Source organism: Micropterus salmoides, unplaced genomic scaffold, assembly GCF_014851395.1.
Source record: "Micropterus salmoides isolate LMB-PRFRI ecotype aquatic unplaced genomic scaffold, ASM1485139v1 Ms_hic_scaffold_11, whole genome shotgun sequence".
In the NCBI taxonomy this organism is placed as follows: Eukaryota; Metazoa; Chordata; class Actinopteri; order Centrarchiformes; family Centrarchidae; genus Micropterus; species Micropterus salmoides.
In genome coordinates, this window is record NW_024040152.1 from 9,112,212 (window position 1) to 9,132,575 (window position 20,364).

General features: G+C 39.8%; 2 protein-coding genes across 6 annotated transcripts in view; one reads left to right on the top strand and one right to left on the bottom strand.

Annotated features, from left to right (window-relative positions):
* Positions 1–441: 441 nt before the first annotated feature.
* si:ch211-225p5.8 (uncharacterized protein LOC555567 homolog) lies at positions 442–7,465 on the bottom strand. Its single transcript, XM_038710768.1, has 6 exons — positions 6,327–7,465; positions 4,534–4,700; positions 3,747–3,981; positions 2,334–2,493; positions 1,991–2,044; positions 442–1,844 (listed from the first exon to the last, which is right to left on the bottom strand). The coding sequence occupies exons 1-5, from the start codon at positions 6,367–6,369 to the stop codon at positions 1,999–2,001; spliced, it is 651 nt and encodes a 216-aa protein (XP_038566696.1). The 5' UTR covers positions 6,370–7,465; the 3' UTR covers positions 442–1,844; positions 1,991–1,998.
* A 1,998-nt stretch (positions 7,466–9,463) lies between these two features.
* Positions 9,464–20,364, top strand: part of gramd1a (GRAM domain containing 1A) — a 32,122-nt gene continuing 21,221 nt past the window's right edge. The window contains exons 1-3 of one of the 5 annotated variants that reach the window (XM_038710770.1): positions 9,464–9,750; positions 10,442–10,582; positions 13,095–14,221. In XM_038710770.1, coding sequence (XP_038566698.1) covers positions 13,752–14,221 — 470 coding nt within the window. In that variant the 5' untranslated portion in view covers positions 9,464–9,750; positions 10,442–10,582; positions 13,095–13,751. Of the gene's footprint in view, positions 9,751–10,441; positions 10,583–11,109; positions 11,814–12,904; positions 12,993–13,094; positions 14,222–18,422; positions 18,772–20,364 lie in introns of those variants that run through there. The other 4 variants (XM_038710772.1, XM_038710771.1, XM_038710773.1 and 1 more) reach the window with 4 other exon arrangements.

The window sequence follows — 20,364 nt, forward strand, 5'->3', positions numbered from 1 at the left end:
TGTCCAACATGTCAACACATTTAATGAAATGAAGAGGTCACAGGGCAAGGTCAAAAGCTCAGTGTAGTTACGTTGTGGTGTTGCATGAATTAAATGGCTGTCCTATACTGGTGCAATCAGCTAAAATGAACAGTTTACTGTGGATGAGAATGTTCAGAGTTAGCATATTGTCTTTAGATCAGACCTCATTCAAGCAGTGTCATGAAAATCCTAAGAAAAATATGTTGAATTGGTTTTAACATATTTATGTTATGACTGCTTGTGGCAAAGTCTACACATTATTAACACATTAATAATTAACAAATATTCAAAATTGCTTGTAGATACAGTTTTGTACCTGCTGAGCAGACCATCATCTTTTGTAGCTCAAGACTGGTGTTGAAGCCCAGTTTGTGAATTGTGTATGTGGTTAGTTGTATTGTGTATTTAAAAATAAATAAATAAATAAAAAAACCCTCTAATGTTCACATTTTGCTGGAGGAGGAGTAGCGTGTGGTCATTTTCAGGACGGTGCCGGGCTGCAGCGGGAGAACAAAGCTGCTTTCAAACTGGAGGTAGTCTGGACAGTCTGCTGCAAAGCTCAGACTAGATTGAGTTACAACACAATCACCTCCAAATGTCCTTTAACTCTCTGTTGTAGTTGTGTGTGTTTTTGTATGTGTGTGTCTCTGTGTGTGCATGTTGCCTGAAACGTACAAATAAGTGATGTTTAAGAGAGAGATGTTTTTACTCATATTCTCTAGTGGGACTGGCAGAAACAGCAAAGGGCAAAATTCTGTCAAGAGATCAATGTATTTTCTCCAAAACATTATTAATTTCTCTAAATGAACATATTTTATAAAACACATTACACAGTATTTACACAAGAAATGTTGTGTCTCAACAGTGGATCATTGTCCAAGTTAATACTGATAAGATCATTAGTTTCTGTTTTTAAGTCATTGCCAACAAAGTAAATGCAGCAAGTGCAGTGGACATAAAAATTATATACAAAAATATTTAGTTTATGCAAGTTAATTTACTAATTTGGACAGATGTGGACTAGCACAAACATATAAATTTAGATTTACTAGAACAGTGTTGTTAAAGACATGCTGCTTAACAAACGCTTAAGCTTTGGGAGTGATGTCAATGTCATGATAAGTTTTCTCAGATACCTAGAAGGTCATGTTAATGAAACTGAAGAACTATCATTTGGTGTTTTAAAGACATGACGGTCAAAGTTCAGCACATAGAGACCTCATTTGTTACTTTGTTATTTTCAACTGATGGCAAAATTATTACAAAGACAGATTTCTCTGGCATGTAGTCAAAATAGAAGTAAAAGAGGACATTAGTTGCTACAAATGTTCTGGGTTATTAAGCCTTGCGTATTTACATGGTACACGCCTCAGTAATATTTACTTAATAAGTCAGTCATTTGAAAGAATAGAAAATTCATCACTGGCCAATTGGATAACGGATAAACTTTTTACTTTAAGTTGTTTGGACACATTACTTTATGCTCTGGTAAATTGACATTGTCATTTTTGACATTATTCAACAATAAGAATAACCATTCATTGGATTCCCTACACTGAAGGCCATTTGTTTTTAAAAAACCTTTAAAGGCGTTTTTTTCACAGATCCATCCAATAGTCTCATAGCACACCTTTGACATTGCATTTCACTGAAATCTAAAGGAAATCTGCCTATCAGCTTCTATTTGTACTTAACCATACAAGTTGCATTTATGACTTCGCAGACCAAGGCGTTTAAAAATCACCTTCTCATACAGTAATTGTGTCTTTGTTAGAAAAATACAGTAATGAAGCTTGACTCTTGCAGAGATGATCTTTTTTCACCTAGTGGATAAAAATGACAAATAAAAATACTATTTGAAAAAAATGCAAGGTAAAGAGAAAGACAGGTTTCATATGTGTCCTAAATCAGATATTGTGCAAGCCAGTAAATCTATATAATAGTGTCTTGAAAGCTAAACCTAACTCACCAGTAGTGTTACTCTAGCTGCACCCCGTCACAGTTGTCTTTTGATTCTATTAGTCTGGAAGTATAAAAAGAAAAGGTGAATTATTTAGATGTGAGAAACATCAGAGAGATAATCATAACAAATTCACAAAAACTTTTGTGACGTTATATTTATTTAAAGTTAAATAAATATAACGACACAAAAATAAAGATTACTTGTTTTCCTTGCTAAATCAAGCCAATTGTGGTGAAGACAACTTCGGAATTAACATCTCATAATTTGGTCACAAAGTATATTGTATTAAAATGGTTAAAGATTTAAAGATAAATCCAAAATTAATCACTTCAGTAAAACATCAACTCACTGTGCCTGAGCCTTGAGAGCTTTACGGGCCTCCCGAGCTTCGTGCTCCTCCGAAATCTTCTTATAACAGTAGACCATAACTATAATGAGCCACAGCTGCAGAACCACGATCAGCACGTACATCATTATCTCTGAGATCACCGCTGTCAGCTCCGGATTGGCTGGGAAAGAGGAACCAACAATGCTGCATTTTAGAGGAAACATGTCCACCAGGAGACACTGTGTTTTTCTGCAGACCCTCACAAACATAAAGTAAAGCTGCTTTAAAGTCAGAAATCATCTCATTGGATAAGACAAGCCTGAACATCGTTCAAGTTGACAAACAGGAAAATACTCTTGCTAATAATACATAGATCAGAGGAAAAATATGGATTACAGTAAAAAAAAATTTATAACTCCAATGACTGTGGTGATTCTCTGACTCTTCCTTATGGGCCACCAGTAGGTCAAAATTTTAACTTATCAGAGAAATGTCCCAATAATCTAGGCTACAAGAAAGATAGACCTAACAGGTTTTATTGATACTATGACATTTGGTGCAGACATTCATGGTCTTTGTGAACTATAACTATAACTTTTCATCCAGCACCACCATCAGGTCAAAATGTCAATTTGTTGAAAACTGTTAGGCTTTCTTTACAATGAGGATTACAGCCTCATAGAGCCGTTAGCATGGCTTTAGGCGCTATGTCTTGTTGTAAAGTCTAAAGATTCAGTGGACCACAGATAAAACAGTCAAGGCCATGAAGATTCGAGGAAATTGTCCTTGACAAGACACTGTCCACTGTGTCTTTCTTTTTGTAATTTCCTGCTCCTGGGAGACTGCTTGTTTGGACTGCAAGTGTGGCTCATTTGACCATGGACCTTTTTACCTGGCTTGTCATCTAACCTTAAGTAGAGGGTTCTTTGGATCCACATGCTGATTTTTTGGTGCAACTCATTCGATGGGATTTTCATACCTGAGAAACATTTGTTTAAATACATCTCCAAAACTGAGCCATGAGTCATGAGTGGTTGACGTGGAACCAAGGTCATATGGTTAGGTTTAATATAGTGGAATGACAAAATTGTTTTCAAAAATGGGCTGAAATGAGACAAAGCAAAGATGCCAAATAGAGGGAGAAGAAAACTGACAGCCAGTGGAGAAATGTAACTAAGTACTTTTACTACTTTTACTTTTTATTAAGATATGTACTGTACTTAAGTACAATTTTGCAGGTTTCCTACCCTGTTTTAGAGTGAAATGTTACTTTCCAGATTAACATTTTACGTACAAAAGAAAGGCTAGATTTATAGGATACAAAGCATTTTATACGGGAATGTTAAACCAGTGGATTCCAATATTTTTAGCTTGTGACCTATTACAAAAAAAGCAATGTCTTGCCCTGCCTTTTCACAGGTACACCCCCCTTACCTACAGCCACTACGCTGAGCTCCACCTCCTTCTCCACAGTTACATGCTCGTGATATTGCGACAGGAAGAGAGTGCGATGGACCGTGCAGCGGTACATTCCTGTGTCATTGAAGGTGACATTTTGAATGTAAATGGATCCTGTCTGAATATCGCTGTTTTGTGTCCCATGCCACTCCAGGCGGTCACTGAAATCTTCATGGAGGATGTCGGCACTGGGGTGCTCATAGTGGAAAATCTGAGAGAAGGTGGGTGGGGAAAGGGAAATCTATAAATATTCTATATTTACATTTCCTGCTCTAAATATACTCTTTAGTACTCTACTCTAACTTCTATTTATATATTGCCATAGGCCTAATACACATTTACTCTTTAGTAGTTCCAGTGTAACATCTTCTTCTAAAGCAGAAAACTACTACAAATGTTTATTCTTGTGTAAGTTTGTTGTAAAGATTAACTTTTCAAGTTAATGTAAAATGTTCTTGTGTTTATGATTGACTGCGGATGTTTCCCAAAAATGTTTAACAGCTGCTGTCCAGTTTCCAAAAGTTCATGGAGAGCTGACATAATACAAATGACAAATGTAGAGAAGTAAAAAAACAGAAGACAGTTAATGACTTTGAAAAAGTAAATAAGTAAAAAAAATAGGCCTGCTAAAATGTACTTCCATCTGTGGTACTATTCAGCTTGATGGCACAGTTTCAAAGTTGCTCCACAAGGCACATGGTAGTAGATGAGAGACCTTTTGCATTCACAAACCCAACCAGATTTCACAATTTGGTGAACTCACATGCATGAACTCCTCCTCTCCCAGCGGTTTGAAGTGCCAATCTACGGTGGCTTGGGCAGGGACCTCCTCTCTTATTTTACAGGAGATGCAGCCCAGCAGGAAACCTTCTCCTGCCACGGCTTCAGTCAGGGAGTCCACCTCCGCACAGCCACCATAGCACTGAGACACTGCATGAAAAAAGAGGGAAGCAAAGAAGAAGAACATAAAGAAGCAAGTTTATTTGTATTGCACCTTTCAACAACAAAGCAATACGGCAATTTGACTTTTTAATGAATGTTTCTGATTTTGATTTCAATATTTCCAGCTGGTCCTATTTGTCGCAACCCTCCAGCTCAGAAGGCTTTTAATGAGTGTATTGTTGTTTTTATTTCTTGTCCTGTGTGAACTTACTGGAGTTTCCTCTTTGGTGATTAATGAAGCTTTCTAATCTAAAGTAATTCAAAGTTCTTTATACAAACACAGCAAAATAAAAAGACACATATAAACAGGATTTCAATAAAATCACATAAAATAGACAATACAAACAAAAAAGTTAACAACATAAATATTACAATGCAATTACAGTGAGTTACAATTTTGGTAATTCAAGATATTTTAAAGATATTTAAAATATGTTTTGGATAAGTTTTCTGTAAGATAATATTTCATGACTCAGAGTAAGAACAGCTTCCCTTTTCTCCGATGAAATGTCTACTGGATGGCTGCTGATTTTCTGAGTTTTATTCAACACCTAAAAATGTATATTCAAGAACATGTTAATGTGAAGTCTGATAATGAGACCCTTTTTTAGTGCTTTATGAATGGCAGGTGCAGCTGGAAATATCAATCTATTAGGAATGTTGAAGTCCAATAGAATAAAGAATAAAACTATTATTATACTATTACTATTATATTATTATAGATTCACTTATTTATTACTCAAATATAAGAGTTTTTTACTATTAATTTATTTCATAACCATTTTTGTTATATCTTTTTTAATTCTCTTTAATCCCAACAGGAATCAATAAATCAAATGCATTGAGAACCTATGCCCTCATTGCACATGAAAATGTGTTTTGGGGGAGTGGCTTTGGAGGGAGGGGTGGGATTTTTTCGTTAGATACTTTCAAAAGTAAGCTGTCTCTTGCTAGCTTTTCAGTTGTTACCTACCCTAGCTTAAATTTACAGTGAATGGATGGTGATGTAACCAATGTTTTAAGGGTTTTAATAAATATGCACGTCACTTAGTTTATGATCTATTGATGGTCTCTCTTTCAGTGATTACATTTTAGCCCCCCTCTTTTTTCATCCATCCATCCATCATCAACCACTTATCCTGCATACAGGGTCGCAGGGGGGCTGGAGCCAATCCCAGCTGACTTTGGGCGAAAGGCGGGGTACACCCTGGACAGGTCGCCAGTCCATCTCAGGGCCACACATAGACACACAACCACTCACACTCACATCCACACCTAAGGACAATTTCGGAGACACAAATTAACCTAGCCTGCATGTCTTGGCGGGAGGAAGCCGGAGCACCTGGAGAGAACCCACGAGGACACGGGGTGAACATGCAAACTCCACACACAGAAAGGCCGGGGCAACCGGGGTTTGAACCCACGACCTTCTTGCTGTGAAAACCCACGCCGCCCACCCCCTCTTTCTTTTTTATGAAAAAGCTCTGAGGACCCTGAAATCAAAGAAATTCAGTTCACTTAAAGAACTCACTTTGAACTGTGCAACTTTAACCACCAACATCAATAGTTAATTAAAGCTAAGGACACAAATGACTGAATGAATTTTTGACTTACCGAAAAGACTGCAGATAACTAAAAAAGACAAATGGCATATCATTTCTGCTGGAGCAACGACCAGCCCTTGAACAAACTATTGGAACTTTCCTTGACGTAAACCTGCGTAGAAGTTTCTGTGGCAATTAAAATTAGATCACTGACATAAAGCCTCTTGATTCCTGATTAATCCCATGTCCTTGCATGTCACGTAGGCCAAAAAAGTGACTGAAAGCCTTAGAATACAGAAAGTGTTGACTAAAAAGACGTGAGTGAGTTTCTTCGCAGTAGTTTGCAGTCCCATCTGACTTCAAGGCAGCTATATTTAGAGCTTGTGAATCCAGGAGAGCTGGACGTTGTGAGTGTTGAAAGCCAGCAGGAAACCTGAGATGATGAGACCTGATCCATAACTACACAGCATGACTGTCTAAAGCAAGACTATAGCCCTGTTTCCTCTGGGAAAGTTTCTGTCATCCTAAAGATTTTCTATGCAGGCTTTGGGAATTACATTTTCTTTCATATTTTCTTACATATCATCGTTGCCACCGTTGAGTATATCATTGTCTGTCATCTGTGTTACAGTAGCTAAGTATGTAGCTGGCCATTTGTGCACTTTCCCAAGAGATGGTACACAACAGAAACATGCTAGTAAGCAAAATGACAGATATTTCAGATGAATTGAATGGTGATAAACATGGCTAAGTCCATTTCAAATCTTCATGAAGCTTATGTGTTTGTGTGTCTTTCATTTCAAAGTGTCCTTGGGATGTCTGATGTCTTTTCAGCCTTGCTTTGTGAACCACAGATCTACAAGATAATACAGCCTGAATTCCTGGGGTTCTCTTTAAGATTTCAATATCACTCTTCCCACATGAAATGGAAATTATACTTTCACCTCAAAGTTTATTGTACTCTCACATGCTTTCATACTGATCTGTGTTGTAGAGCTTGCTGTTTCATGGGTGGGCACTGTCTGTCCTTCAGCTGAAACACGGGATGATTCTTAAGAAGACAGAACAATACTTTGATTTCTCTATCTTTGTGTGAAACTGTCATTGTCGGGTGACTGCAAAAAAATGCAGAATGTTCAGTTCAAAATAGATACAACTATGAAAAGACAATTGTGCAGTTGGAGAGCAGCGTTCTATCAATTAAACTGTTTCCAAGAGATAGGCCTACAAATTTTATATGATGCATTAGACTGTATGAAATACCACCAATGATTTCTATATTGCAAATGTATGGTTTATATGGCAATAAATCTCTGAAAGAGCTGTTTTGGGTGAATTTCACTTTATTTTAGAAAATTCCCATGACAGCTATTTTTTTCTTTTTAAGAGATCTTTTAAACCGAAGATTGAGTTTACAATGAAACAAGGGCTTCACTTTGTTTGAAAAGTGGTGGGGACATAAGAGCTCAGATTAGGGGTGTGATGATACACAAAAACAAGACGAGAAGATTTTTAACACTATTTTGAAGAAATATGAATTGTTGTAATTGTAATATTTATTTATTAGGATCCCCATTAGCTGTAGCCGAAACTACAGCTATTCTTCGTGGGGTCCACACAGACACCAAATCTATACAGTGTAGTACAAAATTACAATATGAGGTCTGGGGGTCATCCCCCCCCCAAATTTTGGAGCATTAAACAATAATATTCTGCATTCTGGAGACATTTTTTGCTCCAATTTATGGAATTTATGAAATGACTTTATTTATATAAAGGGAAACAAAATATTCAGCTGGCAGGTGACAATTCATAAATATAAAAATATAACAGAATATAATGCAGTAATCAGCAGGTTGTTTTATTTATATACACTGCACATTTGTGTCTTCTATATTTAAATTGCATTGCAATTTCCATATTGTGCAAATAATTTCTATAGTAAAATTAATATTTCTTGGTGCTAGCAATTTTTCAGAAGAATTTTTAAAAAACGCTTTCAAAAAGTGATGGGGAAAAAATCAGCCATTTCAGAATGTGGTGTGGACATGTCCCCAGCGTTCGCAGTGTAAATGACACTAATGCATTGAAAACTTTAGTTTAAAATACAATATGTGCTAGGGATAGTTTATGTATTGAACAGTATGCATGAGCTAAGCACATTCCATTTGTCCTATAATAACATATTTGATGTTAAACAGGCTATGACATGTTTCATTGACTTAAAGATGTTGAAATGTTCTCCTTGATTGTGCCTAATTGAACAAAACTTCAGTTCTTCTGTTTCTGCGTCTGTTTCTTGCTCTTTCTTTTTAGCCACCACAATCATATTGTTGCTGCGAACTATATTCAATAATTGTTTTAATAAATCATTTACTCACTCATTTCACAAACCTCTGTCTTGTTCATTTACTAACATTTTGTAAATTTTGTAACTGTAGTATATAGTTTCTCTTCTTATCAGTTTGGATGTCTGATGTCTGCCGAGGGTCGGACAGTCTGTCAGTGCCAGTTGGCCAGTCAGAAAAACAAGGCCACTGAAGTCAAGGCTGACAAAACATTCAGACATTGACTGAAGGCCTCAGCTTGCGTGCTAACTACAGTGATTCACGTGGTTGGTACAGCCATTTGTTGACATGTGGTGGTTGTTCTTTTTTTCCTTTTTAAAGGTGAATGCCTCGTCACATGGAAAGTCAAAATTATATCCAGTCTGAGGCCATACAAATACTTTCAAAAATTGTAATATTAAAAAAAGATGTACAGGGGTAGGACGCTGTATTTTGCCAGCCAGGCTGTGTGTGTTTGCGTATATTGGTTGGAGGTCGGGATGTTGCCGTGTGTAACCAGATGACACAGTGAAGCACTAAGCTCTTGATAAGGGTCCGTGCCTCTTTTAACCTTGTGGTAACCTATGAATGATAATGACAATAAAAATCTGTGAGAGCAATCTTGGAAATTACATGCATGTGACCAAGAGAGGGAGAGAGCAAGACCTTGAGGTTGGCACACACATGTGGGGAAACTTCAAGGAAATGTTGACATACAATAGTGTGTGTGTGTGCGTGTGTGTGTGTGTGTACTGTGTATGTGTGTTGTGTATATGGGGGTGGGCAGCACCTCTGTGACCCTACACACGCATACACACAGTAAGGGACACACCTCCTTTCTCGCTATGCTGGTGATGTTTTTTTTATTTTTAGCACAGATCGAGTTTCCAGTCCCCGAATCAGCAACCAGAGGTGCTCAGCAACACAGCTCTCTGTATCCTGGAGCAGTTTCTTGCTCGGGCTGCATTTGCAACACAGACATCGGTCGCTCTGTTTTGAAGAGGAGCTGTTTAAGCGTTGCAGGAGGTGGCCACGGGGAGTGAGAAGACAGATGATGCCCGGTAAACCTATGGAGAATTTGAAATTGCCTAGTCATTGTGATGCTCTGCCATCGATTTGAAAGGATACAGAAGCAACTGTTTGCTGAAGATCAAATCTGAAAGGCAGGTAAAGGCAAATTCATTAAAACAAAAGATGTGCACATTTCCAGGATATATGCTGGTAAATATAGTAGGTCCCTTAACAAAAAAACTGCTTGAAATGATGTAACTTTGTTTCTATCAGGGCAGGGGATTTCTCTGTTTAACAGCTTCTAAAGTGGTTTTCTTTTCTAATATCATGGAAATAAACCACGATGGGGAGCGGGCATTAGAAATTAGATAAAGTTCAAGTGGTAGCTTACTTCCAGTGCCATACATTAAAACTATTCGGTTCTTTTGAATCCACAATAGCTGAAATCATTAATCATTTAATCAGTTAGCTGATCAACACTTATGTGAGTGGTATCTATTTTGATAATCCAATCATTAGCCTATTTAAGTTTCTTTACAAGCAGAACTGGTAAACATCTGCTTGTTCTCGCCTCTCAGTTGTAAACTTAATATTTTTGGACTTTAGGAAACAGTGATGGACATTTTTCACCATTTACGCCAATAATTTCTTGATTAATAATGAAAATAATTTAAAAATGAATCAATAATGAAAAGAATCATTAATTACAGCCCCTAAATCAACAGCATTTCAGTTTCTGTGTTTAATAAACGAGTACATTTTGAACCCATGTCCATCATAAAATCTCTGCGTTCAGGCACCATCTTAACTCAAAGTGTCTTGTCAATTTATTTCCTTTTGTTTTCAGCTTCAGACAAGGTGACCAGTTATTGGCCCTGTTTACAGTAGGTTATGTGTGGTGGAGGAGAAGATATCCAATATCCAGTACAGGCTGCATCCTACCCATAGATCATGAGACCATATGAAGCGATGCTGCAGGAGGCAAGGGGTGAGATGAACGCATACACACTCTGCCACACTACTTTTCCTTACACAGTGTTATAGAAATTTAGTGAGGTACAAGATGAGGCATTTTAACCTACTTATCAGGTTACAAATAATGAATGCAGTGCACACAACCTCGTTAGACACAAGGGGTCGCAATGTGTTTGCCCATTAATTTTGCTCACATAACAGCTCCCTTCAAATTAACTCTGAAATTGTGCTAAAACTGTGGATCTACCATGGATGTTTTATATGATTTGTATCCTGCTTGTTGCTCATGGTGTACTGAGAAAAGCTGTTGTGGTCACTTCACGTTTATGCGAAAAAAAAAATAAAATCCCTGTCGACTGCTGAAAACATTGTTTTTCTTCGCAATAAATCAACTCAACTGTAACAGTTGGCTCAATTTGTGCATGTAAAGATTTGTTTTAAATTAGTAAACAGATTAGGATATATAGTCGATTGAGGATAAAACTAACAAACACTCGTCTGCTTCTCACGCCACATCCTCTGGACAGTTATTTTCCTGGATTATACCACAAAGTTTTCAGAGGGGTGTTCGTCGTATTTTGCCGGTGGTTGTTTGTATTTGACTGCATAATAATTTAAGTTATTTATAATTTCTAGATTAATGTGAGTTATTAAACGGTTGGCTGATTTATTTCGTATTAGAAACACGTCGAAGGGGTCATACTTCTTTTTCTTGACGAGACTTCTCGTAACCCCCAACGTAGGGAACGTAGGCTCAATCCCCCGGCTGACTGACTTTGTTCCTTTTCACTTTTGGCAATATAACCTATTATGTGTTACTTCAAAACGAAGTTAGTTACGCTCCTAATGCTAAGCTAACTTTGGTTGTTAGCTTTACATTTCATTTGATAACAGTGTTTTATACCAGGGTGCTTTTAAAGTGAAAATGGAAGACGTCGGCATAGTACTTTCTCTGCTGGAAATTAAAGCCTGCTAGCCAGATAGTCATCTTTTTTGTGAGTAGTTGGCCTTCAGAGGTTGGACTCCGGGGTAACGTTAACCTTAGCTAAACTTGGTTGTCTTTAGCTTTAGCTGGCTAAAGACTAACTGTTCGCTGCAGCCGGCAGATGCTTCTTTACGCACCTAAGGATGTTGATGTGTTCCTGTGAAAAAGTGGATTTTAACATTACTCCCCGCACCGTCGCTCGGCTTGTTTTCGAGGCCGAGCAAGATAACAGAAATGGAGGAAACTCATCTAATGGAAGGTAGGAGTTCAACATTAAGTCTTCCAGGCTGCACAGTTTTTTTTAGTGCCATATAATTAAACCTCACCCGATTTCTTTCCTCATACCCCTTTTGTCCTTCGGTGTTTAATTGCACACATCATGTGAACAGATATCAGTGGCTGGCGGTGTTTCACATAAGTGCAGACCGTACAAGTGTTGAGTTTCTTAAGCCGAAATGAGCAGCAACAATGTTGAGCAACGAATTTGATATCGCAGGATCAGCTGTTCCTGTCCACTTGCTTCACGCTGCAGAAACATGTATTTGCTTGCGTGCACCGTAGTGTTCTGCATCTGCAATGGTCGTGGTCGGCGTGTAGTGTGCACAATCAACAGCTTGATCTGGCCTGAGTTTTAAGGCAGAAAGATCAGGCTTGCGTGGACCAAAGAGTGAAGGCTGCACGGGGGATTATGGTGGATTACTTTGGACAAACAAGTCCGTGCCAAGATTGTTCTTGTTCAAACAGATCACAGCAAATACTGTCCGACATGCTTGGGCCCTTGTCTTGGAAGTGCCTGCTGTGAAGGCAAACAATGGAGTGACACACACACACACACACACACACACACACACACACACATACACACAACCCTTCCCTGTCTGAGGACAAGCAGTATGTTGTCATGTAGTTGTGACCTTGGTAGCCTGTAGTGGCATTTAGACCTTGTTATTGGCTGTATGAGCTGTGTATTTTCAAAGGGTGTTTATGTCTGCTTCAGTGTCTGGAAGTTTCTGTGGTGAGTTTGTCTGTTTTGTTGGAAATGCTGTCATCAAAAAGAGCTGCTTTTTTTTGTCCAGAGACTGGTCTTGGAGTGGATGAAATTTCTCGTGGTGTCTGTTACTGTCTACTGATAAACGCAAATTGACTGGTGTCTGTCAGTGCCATGTTCATCCAGTGTTGGCTATTTCTGAGTTGCTTGAAGGGAGAACATTAACAATGAATAATGCTGCTTAAATAATTAAAACAATTCTCCAAACCTGGGCAAAAATAATGCACATAACATAAACTACCACCCCGTAAATAAATCCTATTGATTGGCCTTCTAACGGGAACATGTCATCATTGTCATAGGATACCTCATATTCCCAGAACTGGCAGAGGAGACAGTATCAAAGTCCAGACGCGAATAGTCGTAGTCTCGCAATCATTTGTTTTCGTGGTAAAGTTTCATTCATATTTTCAAGAAAACATTTTAGAAGATTGATAGTCAGAGATAGGACAGCCTTTTGAATGCAAAGTTTCTGCTCTTTTCACTCCTTAGGTATAGATACTTCCAGACACAGGTCTGTCTTTGTCTGAGCCTTCAACTCTCTCAGACGAAGATGAGCCTGACAATGCAAATATAAGCTTGAAGTCTGTCAAAAGGAGGAGAATGGCGTGCTGAAGAAAAAAAGTAAACACCGGACAGTGCAAGAGGTGCAGAGAAGGAAGCGGTGAGGCACAGGAGCTAAACACAGAAGAGGGATGTTCGGACATTTCAGTCACTCTTTGCCAATATATACAGACTGAAAGACTGGAAAAGGATTGCCTAAAGAACACTGATTAAGAAGGCATGTGAAATTGTCTGAAAAGCCTCCTCCCAGCTTCCTGCTGGATCATTTGTGACCGTAAGGGAACACCCACACCACCGTTTTTACCACATATGGGGAAATTTACTTAACTGATTTGAAGACATTTCCTTAAGTTCACAGGCAATGTGGAGAACACCGAATCCTCTTTGTAATTATAGCTAGTGTTACTTTCTATGTTGATTTATCCAGAGGAAGTACTTGATGTGTTAACCCATCCTGTTTCTAAAAATGCAAGCATGACTGGAACATCTTGGTCAATCATGGGTCAGCCTCAACTCTAAAGATGCAACAAGCTCTTGTTGGTGAACTTGACTGAAAGAGAAAACTAACCCTGGAATGCTCTGAAGATGACTATGTCCTCTCCTGTGGGACCAGATGCTATTACTCTGGCTCAGCCCATCCCCGTCCCCACGCTGACTGTCCTGCCACCATCCTCAGATACCGAGTCCTGGTCTCGGTCACCTAGCCCCAGACCGTTGCGTTCCAGCCGCCATGGTCGATTCCACCGCAGCAGGACCCGAACTAAGAAACGAAACGAGGACGAGCAAGGCTGCACTCCTAAGCGACAATGGGGTAAGAAAACGCAAATTGTAATAGAGGAGACTGCAGAGAAGGGCACCATTCAAAATCGAAGCTCCTCGCCCTCCCCCTCTGTGGCCAGTCAGATGGAGGGGGAAGAGCAAGGTCAGGACAGCCCTTCACAGGACCTCCTCCTGCCACCGTCTCGCTCCTGGTCTCGTAGTCCCTCTCCTAGCCGGCGATCCCGTTGGTCCCTCAGGAGCCTGCTCAGCAGAGACTCTGACTGGGAGAGCTGCAGGTTAGTGTGCTGGCAGCATTTGTTTACACTCTCATGACCAGAGGCTGAAAGTTATTATTATGCAAGTATCTGTACGTATACAAGGAATTTGACTCTGGTTTTTCATTACTCTGTTACATTTATCCATAAACTGCTTTCACGAAGATGGCAACAAAGTTGAACAAAACAGGTAAAAATAAACCCCTTAATTCATTCAGTCAACAGTTCTGTCTTCGAGAATGGGCTCACTTATCTTACAGCAGCACCACATAGGGTTCAGTGGCTTAGAACAGAGCGTCAGCACTCTGTTTGACTCCCTCAGGAGTATTCTACGTTTATAGCTCTGTAAAACCTCAGACAATTTGCATTCAGGCCTTCTGAGAGCAGATTTGCCTGCAATGATTGACTGGAGTGAGTAGCCTCTCATTTGTGCATGTTGGTGGGGGGAAAATAAAGTCTTACATCTGACAGATTTACGCTTGGTCGACTTTTCTCTAACGTCCCAAGAGGTTAACTATTTTAGAACAGGGTGTGGTTAATTAGCTAATGACTAAAACTGAGGACAGATTACACACTGTTAAAATCCTAATTAAGTTGAGTTGATTCATGGTACGCTGCTATGACGTCAGACAAAACAATCAGGCCAACACTCACATTGTAGAATTTCAGTGATGAAGCAAGCCCTTGCTATTTAAAACCAAGAAAACATACTAGACACATGACCTTAAATGGATTGGTATTTTAAAATTATAGTATAACCCTTAAGGAAAGATTACCTCTTTTTTTAATAAGCGAAACTGAAAGGTTATGTAAACTGTAAACAAAGAAAGTGAGACTGCTCTTGTGGTAGCAAGCAAAAACAAAGCTGGGTCGGTCATAAGGAGCTAGAGGCGGGGTCCATGCGCCATTTATCCTTCCGTCGAAGCATGACATCACCTTCAGCCAATGGGAGTGGACTCTCAGTCTGATGATGTCATGTGAGTCCAATCAGAGGAGGTTCTGGGCACCACTGCAGTGGACTACAGAGGGCAAGCAGAGGGTGATTCTCTCCTGTGCTCCATATAAACAGCTGTGCCCTTGTCCTCTTCATCTAAACATCATTTTATTGACCCAGTTATATTGTTTTGCAGGATATCAATGAAACGTAATATCCACACGATCTTGGGTAAATCCTAACACACATACAGGTTTTCAGAGTAATGCTCCAGCACACATATGTCTAGTTATGTAAACCATAATTCAGAGAAGCCATAAAAGAAAGCAATAACCCGATTCACACTTGGCACTAAAATTTATCTTTGGTTATCCAATCCTGGGTTTTCAGCTCAATTCAGAGCGAAAACACCCTGAGGAAGCCTTATTGCTCAAAAAACATTTGGACTCTTCTCACCAGATATACAGTGTACTTACCTACAGAAATCTAATGCAGCAGGCAGCTCACAGTCTATGACCATGTTTAAGTATGTTTGATATTGAAGGAGCAGGATTTATGGTAGAGAGGGAGGAGTCCTGCCAATTTGTGCTATATAGTCTTTGTGATCCTGTAATAATTCTTTGGTTACCACATAGTAAATGTATTATATATTATAATACTATTATAATATTATAGAAGTACTAGAACTACTAGACTAAAGGCCCATGTTAACCTATTCAGACTAAAAATGCAGGTTTGTCCCATATTATGGTGTTGGTCTGAAAGGTGTTTAAGCTTGCTATAAAGGCTCCTTAGACAGGCACAACAAACTACTTGTGTCTATGTCTTCATCCAGTGTTGGCGTCCAGTCAGTGGACACAACTCAAGGGAGATGTTTTCAGTGATTGTTTTCAGAAAGGACACCAAGTGGTCCAAGTTGCTAAGCTTGTGTGGCTGTAGCTCTTACATAAATGATGAATTATTTCCTGCGTTTTTAGTCATGTCTTGTGTGTCAGTTTCCACCTAAGGCAATTGAGGACAACTCATTTTATTCTATAAAAATATCCATCCTTGCAAGAACTGACATGTCTACTAGCGTGATTACTTTCAGTAGAAGGCAACTGATGAAAATAAATTGATAGCTGTTACCAAAGCTGGGAACTCGAAACAGCTAACAGGTTAGTATCTTTGTGTTCTTGTGGGGGCTAAATCTATAAAAGTGCTCCACTATATTGATGTCTTGATTGTTTTTTATATAGAACACTGGTCAATAAAGGCGTACCTGCATTTGATGGATTATTCAGTTTCTAGATTTGCTCACTGCACTATATAAGTTTCTAGCGTTTGAATGTCGGAGTTGCAATCTAAATGTCTGTCACCAGATTTGCAAATGTAAAGCTGCCATGACTTGCTTTGGACCAATGCATTTTCTACAGTACAGCTGAAAGGATAATTCTGCCTTGCACAGAGACCTTGTTCTACTGATGTAAACATATTGTTAAATTGTCGTAATGGCAGCTTATCACGTTTGGCTTTACAAATATGCCGAAGGGACATGCACTTTTCAGATGCCTTGTTTGAAGTGGCCCAGGCCACAATGACTTGTTATTGAAGACAAACTCCCCCTTCCACCTTTTTATATACAGGGCAATCAATGCAACTGTGTAATCAATCTGTATAATGTGTATACGCGTTCAGTGCAAATGTACACACACATTGTCAAAAACACCTGACTTAGCCTAGGTAAGGTTGTCAGTTTTTCAGAGACAGAATGTAACTTAAAATGACGTATTTGCAAAAGACGTTTACCATAGCCAGATAAACCACACAGTGACCTCCGGAATGATTGTGTTTGATTATAATTGTGACTTCTCTTTATGTTTCTGCCATACCGTATCAGTGCAGCTTTGTGACTTTTCCTAGTTCAGAGTTTTCAGTTGGTGTGTTCACATTCTATCAGATTAATCCACTTTTGACACTAACCTAGTTTCAGACTTTCTTCTAGGTTTCTTTCATGTTGGCACACCGCCAGCACAATGAACCCATTTGAACCTATTTTTGGTGATCCGCTTCTATAGTCTTAGTTTTTGTATTATTGATAGTGTGCACCATGTGTATTCCAGAAGCTATACAATCTCCTAACTAGCCTAAAGACATTGATCTGTACTCTCAGAAGTTCACACAAATGTCTAGTTATGTAAACCATAATTCAGAGAAGCCTGCTCTCATTTCTCTTGCCCTGTTGCAGTAAGATATTTTTCTATAGGCAGGAAGGAAACGAATGTAGTATGTTTACATTGTGTACTGTATACCCACATCCTGTAAAAATGGTTTGGCTTTTCTTCTAAGCTGCATTGCGTCTTGTTTCTTTCCCCTTACTCAATGTCTACCCGGCCACCGTGAAACTAACAGTATTATAGGCCACTGGACCTCGGAAAAGCAGATTACACAGAGAAGACAGAATGGTGGAGATGTGGGCCTGGCTCAGCCCAGTGTGGATTATGATGTGGACTAATCCAGAGGAATGGACAGAGAGATTGAGGGTTAAGGGATTTTGTGGGCTGTGGGCTTTGGCCAGGTGGATTCACTACAGGCAGTCATGGTCTCTGTATACAATTCTGGTCATGTTTAAGCTTTTGTATATGATGCTATGCTCAAGGGCCTCCATCTGATAATGTCAAGATATTCATCACACAAAAAAACAACCTAACTTATTTTCTTGATTTGGTCTATAAAATGACTGAAATTTGAAAGAAAGTGCCCATGACAGTTCCCAGAGGCCAAGGTGAAACTGCTTGTTTTATCCAACCAACAGTCCAAAATCCAAAGAGGTTCAGTTTCTTATCACAGTGGACTAAGAAGTCCAGCAAATATTCACATTTGAGAACTTCGAACTGTTTCACCGTTTTGGCACCTTTGCTTAAAATTGACACACACATCATTCATCAATTATCAACATAGTTGATTAAACCACTAATCATTTAATTATGAGGAGGATTATCCATAATATAAAACACATTGTACCTGTTGTGTTGCTTTGTCTTGCTGGAAATGCTACAGATCCCCACAAATGAATGCTGAAGCTTGTTTTGAGCATGTTTAGTTAATAAATAGAGGAAGCATGTAGAGGCTACACATGTGGAAAAAGATAACGGTGTTAGTGCATGTTACTGCTACCTGCTGTCTGAGGTACTGGTCCCTCTGAATTCGGCATAAAACCTCCTCAGTGAAGCACCATCTCACTGTGGGGGGGAACAAGGCCTCACTGAACACATGGAGCCGCCTCCCTCCCTCCCTCCCCCCACCCTCTCGCTCGTTGCAAAGGGGATTACGGATGGACTCAGAGACTGCAAGCCCGTTAACGGGTCCGGTAAGCGGCACAGGGAGAAGCGGTCCGTCGGGTACCTGGGTGTGAGGTGCAGGGGGTCGACCACGATGGGAAATTAACATCCGACCGCGGGACGGTGGACGATGGGCGCATTTCTACCCCGAAGAAAAGAAGGCGGAATAGCTGAAATAACACCCCTGTAGCGCTTGGCTTGCTTTCGCTGTACACAGACACACACCAGGAACGCCGGTGCCATATTGATACAATAGTGAGCTGCAACGTGTTTTAGTGGATATCAGCTGGATCGCAAACGCCTCATGACATGTTCGAGTAAGTGATATGAAGACGGTCTCATCTGGTGTGATGAATACTGGTGATCTGTCTTTGCTCCTCGCTGTCGCACGTTTGGTGTGGTTTTATGAGTCACAGCATGCAAATCTCACTAGTAACACGGGTGGAGAGGCACAGTTTGTGTAAAAGCACAGCCGCAGTCTGATATTAGCTGTATTAAACTGATAGCTAGCTATGTGTTTATGTGCGTCCTGTCGGCGCCCCTCGGCCACACTGTCTGACTGGAGTCCCCCACCCACCATCCATCTCTCTTCCCCTGACCATATCAGCCTCCATCCTTTTACAATCCAGTGCTTCCTAACTGAAACGAGTTGTGTTTATTCCTCCCGACGACTCGTGTTTGACTTTGTCTCGTTTCGTGGTGTTTGTCCTGTTGTGGCGTTGCTGCACTGGGTAGTTTTTGGGTAGCCGGTGCTAGCTGCCCATTACTAGCTGCTCTGTGTCAGCTTTAGGTAATGTGTGAGGATATTAAGGTTAACTGCACCAGAGAGACAGCTAGAGGTTTATGTCGAACATTCTGGCAATGCTGCCGATTAGCCTTGTACATTTGTTTGGATGAAGGATTTAGCCCAGGTATGTAAACACATGCTGACACAGTTTCACATCAAGGTCCTGATCACACTCACACTGTCTGACCGCATAAAGGCTGTTCAAAGCGGCCGCTGGTCTTATGTGGGTTTACTTCAGTTAATGCTACTTGTCAATAGACGTGAGGTTCACGGATGGACCCCCAGCTGCACTGCTCCTTGTCCCAGCCATCAGTGGCCTTGCCTTGGGAATCATTTTTGTCTCATCCCTTTTCCTCTGGAACGCCACTGAGAACTGCAGCCACCTCGGCAGGGTCCTAGCTGTACATTTTCAACCCTTTTTCTTTAAGTGTTGAAAAATGCTTTTCAAGATAGACCTGGCAAAGAGGAAAGCATGAAAAACATAGACCAAGACAACTGCCACACATCAAATACAGTATAGAGAATATTCTGTTTTCAAAGCGTCTCAAAAAAAGTAATAACTAATTTAGGAGCAAATGCTTTCAGCTGTATATTGTTCCAGAAGAAAGAGGCAGCATATTTAAAAGCTTTGTTGTTGGGCTATTTCTTTTGCCTTGATGTGCAACTGTGGCAGAAGAAGTTCCCTTCGGGGATCAATAAAGTATTTCTGATTTGAAATGGAAAGAGAGTTTGATGGAAGGAAAAAGGAATTCATTGTCAATAATGTGGCAAATTGTCCGAGGGATACGCCAGTTGCACCATAAATTAGGAGGAGAGACTGTACAGCAAGGCACTTAAGCAGAAACATCTGATTCATGGTGTCTGCTCAGGATTATGAAATGGACAGTGACGCATAGCTGTGCGTGCTTGAAAAACAGCAGCTAAGTTTGCTAATGGTGAATGTGGTTGTTTTTACTTACAGACGAATGAGGTGCAGCCATGGAAACTGATATGGTGTAAATTCAGCTATTTTCATAAGTCGCTGCACATATGTTGGCAGAAGTAGGATCACACTGAAGTGTATAGTGTGTGTGTGTGTGTATATATAAAATGTAAAATCATGAATCAAGTGTTGTCTTGAAAT

What these genes read in the sequence shown, in the direction of transcription:
- si:ch211-225p5.8 (XM_038710768.1), bottom strand. Translation starts at nt 6,369, where the DNA reads ATGATATGCCATTTGTCTTTTTTAGTTATCTGCAGTCTTTTCG. An exon ending in GCTCAGCGTAGTGGCTGTAG is followed by an intron (nt 2,494 to 3,746) that starts GTAAGGGGGGTG and finishes CCTCTTTCCCAG; the next exon opens with CCAATCCGGAGCTGACAGCG. An exon ending in GCTCTCAAGGCTCAGGCACA is followed by an intron (nt 2,045 to 2,333) that starts GTGAGTTGATGT and finishes TTATACTTCCAG; the next exon opens with ACTAATAGAATCAAAAGACA.